Here is a 6,467-nt window from a genome sequence, read left to right on the forward strand (position 1 = left end):
ACCACCGAGGGGGCAGGTTCAAGGGAGGAAAGGCACAAGTCTGGACGGAGGGTGCAAGTCTGGGGTCCCAGAGCAGAATCGCCCAGTGGGTCGATCGTCATGAGGAACATTGGCATCGACATCCTGCCTGAAGCAGGAGGTTGGGAGACAGGACACACCACTGGGGCATTGAGGGGCTGCCGTGGGAGGGGTTGTAGTCAGACCTCAGGGCCATATAGATGGCTGGCAGCCTGCGGGTGCAGCCTGCCAGCTGGCCTGGTGGGGCCCCCAGGCCTTGTCTGCAGGGTGTCCCCTGCTGTGCCCACCCTGCCTACCCCCAACACCTGGGCGGGGCCGGCCCAGCATTGTGAGGGGCCTTGACATCTGTCACTGCCATGGCAACTGGCGTTGTTACTCCTCAGGTAAGCCTGGGACTTTTCTGTCCTGCCTGGACTGTGACCAGGAAGGAAGTGGAGCGGCTCTGTCTCCCAGGAGGTAGGTGTCTCCTGCTTCTGCTGTGACCAGAGAACTTGGGAGTGTCACCTCTGCGCATCCCAAGCAGGACACAGAACAAAACAGTGATTCGGGGGCTGACCTGTGTCAGGGCTCAGAGGGTCATGTTGGCCAGGCTGCGGTGTTATGAGCACGCAGGTGCGCCCAGGACGCCCTGCCCCAGGGAGCATGGTGTGGAGGCGTCCGTCCTGCAGGCGGCCTGGGCCAGGGGGGGGGGGGGCAGGGTTGGCGTTTACGGCGCCTGCCTCCGTCCACAGCCGCCCTGGCCAAAGCAGCAGCCTCTGCAGGGAGCTTCTGTGAGTCAGAAGCTTTTGTTGGGGAAGCGGAGGTGCAGCTGCGTCACTGTTGTGGCCTGGGCACACTGCAGCACTCCCCTGGGCCCCACGGGGAAGGCCCTCACCAGCCCGCCTTGGCCCCCAGAGGCAGTGAGCTGCAGTCCCAGGGTGTCCCTGGCCACGCAAGCCAAGCACGAGTCCATGCCTGCCCGCCCTTCCTCCCGTCTTGCAGATGGATTTGTATGACTGGAGCTGGAGAGGAGGCCTGCCGGAAGCCAGGGACCAACGGGTCCCGAGATCCAACGTGTCCCGAGGGAATGGCTGGTCAAGGCCCCTGAGCTCCTTCCAGGCATTGGCTTGGACTCTGCTGTTCATCGTTGCCCTGGCCAACTTCCGCATCTTCATCCCCTTTCTGCCGCCTAACTGGAACTTCATCGCCTATGGTGTATCCTTTACTGTGGGAGCAGCACCTGCTGTCACGGGGAGGCTCCCCACAGGCCGCCCCCCTGGATCTGGCTCGGGGCCCTACCAGCCCTGCCAGCCCCCCACACCTGAGTCACCCGCAGGTCGGCACCCTCGTCTGCGACCTGCTCCCCCTCTTCACCCCAAACAGCTGCCATGACCACAGTGCCTGAAACCTGATGTCCCTTCTCTATGTGGCTCACTGGCATAGGGTCCATGCTGAAAGCCCAGGAGTGTCTGCCGCTCACCTGCCGTATGTGCGGGGATAGCGCGTCCGGGCACCCTGGTGGACGGGCTTCGGAGTGAGGCAGGCAGCCTAGACGACAGGAAGGGGTCGCAAAGGGGTCCCAAGGCCCAGACACTGAAGGCTGACTCCCAGGCGTTTACATGGCGTGCAGTCGCAGGGTCCAGGGTGCCCCATGCGACCCCACTTGTCTGCAGGTCTGCAATGGGCCGGGTCAGGCTGGCTGGCCGGCGAGCCACACAAGGGGTCCGGGGAAGACACTGATGATAACGGTGGCATCTCTTGCCACATGAGTTGTTGGCAGGTGTTGGCCAGACCTGGAGTGGCAGAGGCTGGAGAGAAAGCCCTCCTACCGCTAGGAGCAAGAACACAGGCCCCAGTGGGGACTGTGAACCCTGTGGCACCCTTGAAAGGAGGTTCTGGACATGTCACCAGAGTAAGCTTCAGGCCAGGTGGGTAGGCGTCGGGGACACACGTGGGGCTGACGTGCAGGCTGGTGGGGGAGCCCGGTCTGGGGCAGCTGTGCTCCTCCCCCGGGCACATGGGCATCACCAGCCCTGCTCCCTCCTCACATTTACTCTGTGAATGATGACCTCGGCTCCGCCAGTGTATCTGTGCTCTGGGGTCACCGCTGGCCGACCCCCCCAGTGAGCCTGGGCATCCACCGTGGCCTGGTGTGCAAGCCCGCTGACCCCCAGTGCCGGGCGGCCCCTGATCTGACCAGTCTCTCCCTGGCGGCACAGAGCCGGGAACGTGCGTCCTGTGTGCTCTGGTGCAGCTGCCCCACCTTTAGGCCTGTGGCTCAGGGTTGGGGGCGCTAGGTGGGGCCTCCAAAGCCTGCATCACAGGCCCCGTGTCAAGACGATGGGCAGAAATTGTACAACCTCATAGGTGGCCCATCTTAAAATTTCTCCAGTGGTCCCCAAAACATGCCTTCTCGGGGGTTCCTTCACCCAGAATCCAGTCAAGGTTCAAGCTTTGCATGTGGTGATGGGTCTCCTCTCTCAGGCCCTGCACGAGGGCCGCTGGCGCCCGTCCCCACGGCTTCATGGTCGGAATTGCCCTCTGGCTGGGAGCTCGCACCAGTGTGGGACGTCTCCCAGTTCTGCCCTTCCTCCTGCGCGCTCAGCTCCCGTTCTCATGGAGAGGGAGCTCTCTCTCGTTCTGGGGCCCGAAGCCCTCAGTGCAGGTGGGGGGCCGGCTCTGGGAGGGCTGGTTCCTGGCCTCCTTCCCGGCTCCAGCTGCCCCCTGGGACTGTTCCCTGATCTCTGTCCCTGACTGTGGGTTTGCTTGTGGTCTGGGTTATAATCTGTTGTCGACTTTGTCCCTTGACTGTAGCTGAGACTGTTCTGGGGGCTTTTCGAGCTGCCCCATGTTCTCTGTCCAGGGAGCACTCCAAGCAGTCATCTGCTTTTGGGCCCAGAGTGTCCCCAGGCTATCTAGCTCGGTGTTTCCTCCAGGACCCTCTGGCTGGCCCCAAGTGCTAGGTTCTGGCTGCTTCCTTCCCTTGTGGGCTCCGAAGCACATGGCTACCGGGGAGTGCCTGTGTCATTCAGAGCCCACAGGGACTGCTGCCCCTGGAGGGTCTGAATTGCAGCCTCCCAAAGACGCAACAGAGGAGGCGGATCCCTGATTCCCCATTGATGTGGCCACCAGCCTCTCACACCGCCCTGCCCTTGCTCAGAGGGTCTGGCTTCTGATGTGACCGGTCTTAGTTCTAGGGCGCCGTGGCAGGGCAAGGCCCCTGGTTAGGTTAGCTGCAGTGACTGCAGGGCTGGTGGGTGGTGGTGGGAACTCAGGGGGTGCCTCATCCCTTCCTGCCACAGACCCAGAAGGACCCAGAAAGACGGGAAGGCGTGTGTCCTGGGCTGGCCCCGCAGTGTGCTTACCAAACACACATTGTCCCTAAGGGGACGGGGACGGCGGGGGGGGGGGGGCCTTGAGGGCAGGGCCTGGCCTCCTGGCATGGGAGACCTCCTACCTTGTGCCGTGTGCTTTTTGTCACTCTCTGCAACCTGAGAGACGTCCATAACCCGGCCTTTTGACTGTGAGGACAGAACCCTCAGGTGGCGCCCAACGCTGACACTTTTCTCAGCCATGTGGCTGCCGGAGTGAATGGCCAGGCAGAACGTGGTGGCCTTTGGCTCACCTGAATCACTCTCAGGGGTGACCTGGGGTTAGCGGTCCGTCCAAAACCTGTGTTTGTGCTAAGGGGTTGCTTGCTGCATGTTGGGGGGGGCTGCCCCTCTGTTCCTGAGGGACGCGTTCCGGAGGCAGCCTGGCCACGGCACATGCAGGCTTGGGATGTGGGGAACTTCAGGCTCAGGTCAGGTGCCTTGGTGCCTCTTGTTTGAGGCCAGAACGTAGGCCACGCTGACCCCACCTGTCTCCCTGGTGTTGGTCTCGTGGGTGCTGAGGGTAGCCATGGGCGCAAAGGTCCCCAGGACTCAGTCCCTGTCCGACACCCTGCCCGCCTGTTTCTGATGCGGCAGAGGAAGGGGCAGCGCCTGGGCCACCGCTGGCCTTCCTGCTGTATCTCCTTGTCCTGGGCCAGGTCCCTGCTCAGCACCTGCTCCTGTTGCCCCAATAAAAAAGAAAGCAGAGCTTGTCTCCAGCCAGGGCCCTCAGGCTTCGGGAGCAGGTGCAGGGACCGCATGACAGCACTGTGTGGGTGTCTCTAGCAGTGACCGCAGAGCCTGACCTGGCCCCGTATCCTGTTTGGAGTGTGGTCGCTGTCTGCTCAAAGGCAGCGCAGATGAGGCCCAGGCCTCCCCAGGCCCTGCAGGGTCCAGTGGCCACTGGAAGGGCCTTGGTGTCACTGCATCCCTCATGTGGCACTGAGCGATCTGGTCAGTCCCATTCCCCTGTGCACGTCCCCCAGGGCCCGGCTGGTTCTCAGCCACCTTCCACTCACCCCTGGCTTGGTCTGATCCTCAGGGCCCTCACCTCCTTCTTGACTACCCTCCTCCAGCCTCTCTCCCCCAGCAGGACTGGGTCTCTGTCACCTCCACACCATCATCTGGCAGCCTGAGCCCTGGGTCTGCACTTGTCACCTAGAGGCTGCAGGGTCAGGGGGAATGAGTGATTTTGGCCAGAAGGCACCTCCCACTCGGGCTGGTGCATTGTGGATATTTTTTACAGGGCCTTCGTGGAGGCAAGGCCTTGGCCGTAAACCCCAGCCATTGTGGAGGTGGGCCGGCAGGGTCTGAGGAGGACCCTGCACAGGCTTCCTGCGGAACTGAGCAGTAGCCCCCGCCCCCTGCTCAGAACCCCCACCCCAGTCAAATCCCTGCAGAACCCGAGGCACCCGTGGCCTCGAGGGCCTGCCGCGCTGGGTCATTTCCGCTGCCACACTCTGGAACCCAGTCTGTAAAGCCTGATCCCTCCCACTCCGCACTGGACCCGGGGGCGTCAGGCAGGACTGACAGGGAGGGGGCTTCTATCTCTCCTGTTTGGATTCCCTGGACACAGTGTGTTGGTCCCTAGGGGAGGAGGAGGGTGCGATCCCAGGCCCTGGTTTTACCCCGGGTGCTGTGTCAGGACTGGGTGCCAGAGAGCTGGAGGGGCCTAGGGGCGAGGAGAGACAAAATGGGACCCAGACAGACCGTGCATACTGGGTGCGTGAGCCCTGCCTGCCCCTCTCCGTCCTTCCTGATGATCTGCTTTCTCCCTCACCCCACACACGTGCTCTGAGCATCTCCGAAGCCCCAAAAACCCCCAGGACGCCGGCGCCCAGCATGGTGGCCGCTGGCCCCCAGGGCCTTCCCTTGCTGCCTCTGTGAAGCGTGGGGTCCATGCCCCCAGGCCACCAGCATCACCTCAAGGGTCCTACTTCTTTGAGATCCTCTATCCAGCACGCTGTCATCCTCATGGGGAAAGGAACTGGGGGGCGCTGTCGGTTTGCAGGGGTGCGAGTGGGCTGTCCTTGTCCTGGCCATAGGCGCTGACTGGCAGCCACTTCCACCTTGAGTGGGCACCTTTGCCGCATGTTCCTTGACACTCATGCCCAGGTGACTGGCGGGCTTTTCGTTTTCCACCTGGTGGTCCACTTGATGGCAGCTTCCATCAATCCGGCAGAGGCTACTGTGAGGCTCAAGAACTATGCAGAGCCTGTGCCTCATTTTGACCGCAGCAAACCCGCTTCCGTCATCCAGAACCTGTGTCAAGTCACAGAGTGAGTGCCCCGTGAGGCGGCAGGCGGACCCAAGGGCGCTGCCCCTGCCGTGTGGACCTGCCCTCTTCCCCATGCTCTGCACAGGAGGGGCCCTTCTCAGGCCTTTCTGCTTCCGTGCAGCTGACTGGTGCCGCTTTCCTTGAAGGAGAAGCAGTGGCTCTTAGACACGCAGGGCCCCTCACCGATCTAGGGGCTCATATGAGCCCCAGCCCCCCCCCAGAGCCCCACCCGGGCACTGAGGGCTCAGCAGACAGCCTGGGAGGGAGGCCTGTGACTCAGTGTGGGAGCTGGTGGCACAGTGTGGCAGGCGTGGCTGAGGGAAGGGTCCCTGTGTGGGGTGGGGTGTTCCCTGCCACCTGTCTCCCCCACTGACCCTGTCTTCCTCCTGCACGTCCTGCCAACGGGCTGCTCATCCTCAATTCTTCCTTCCAGCACTAAGAAGGCCAAACACTGTGGTCTCTGCAACAAGTGTGTATCTCACTTTGACCACCATGCAGATGGCTGAACAACTGTGTGGGGATCAGAAATTACTCGTGAGGGGCTGCGGGGAGGAGGTCTAGGAGGGAGGCACAGAGTACTGGAGGAGGGGGATGGAGACTCAGCAGGAAAGAGGGATGAGGGGTTTGCTGGGGGGAGAAGGGGAGAAGGGAGGAGGGACCTTGCAGTGGGGAGATATGAGATCCTGGGGGAGGGAGATGAGGTCCTTGGTAGGGGGTAGGGGTGGGGTGCTAGGGAAGGGGGAGATGGGACTTGGCAGGGGGTAGGTGAAAGGACTGGGTGAGGCAGGGGGACTGGACAGCGGGGCATGTGAACGGAGTGG

The 6,467-nt window shown here is 62.6% G+C and overlaps 1 protein-coding gene across 1 annotated transcript; it reads left to right on the forward strand.

Annotated features, from left to right (window-relative positions):
* Positions 1-415: 415 nt before the first annotated feature.
* LOC115287102 (probable palmitoyltransferase ZDHHC11) lies at positions 416-6,184 on the forward strand. Its single transcript, XM_029933369.1, is given in 5 exon segments — positions 416-474; positions 1,000-1,212; positions 5,484-5,647; positions 6,080-6,135; positions 6,138-6,184. Coding segments are annotated over 4 exon segments (480 nt in total). The 5' UTR covers positions 416-474.
* The last annotated feature ends 283 nt before the right edge of the window (positions 6,185-6,467 follow it).

The sequence above is a fragment of the Suricata suricatta genome, chromosome 3 (assembly GCF_006229205.1).
Source record: "Suricata suricatta isolate VVHF042 chromosome 3, meerkat_22Aug2017_6uvM2_HiC, whole genome shotgun sequence".
Lineage (NCBI taxonomy): Eukaryota > Metazoa > Chordata > Mammalia > Carnivora > Herpestidae > Suricata > Suricata suricatta.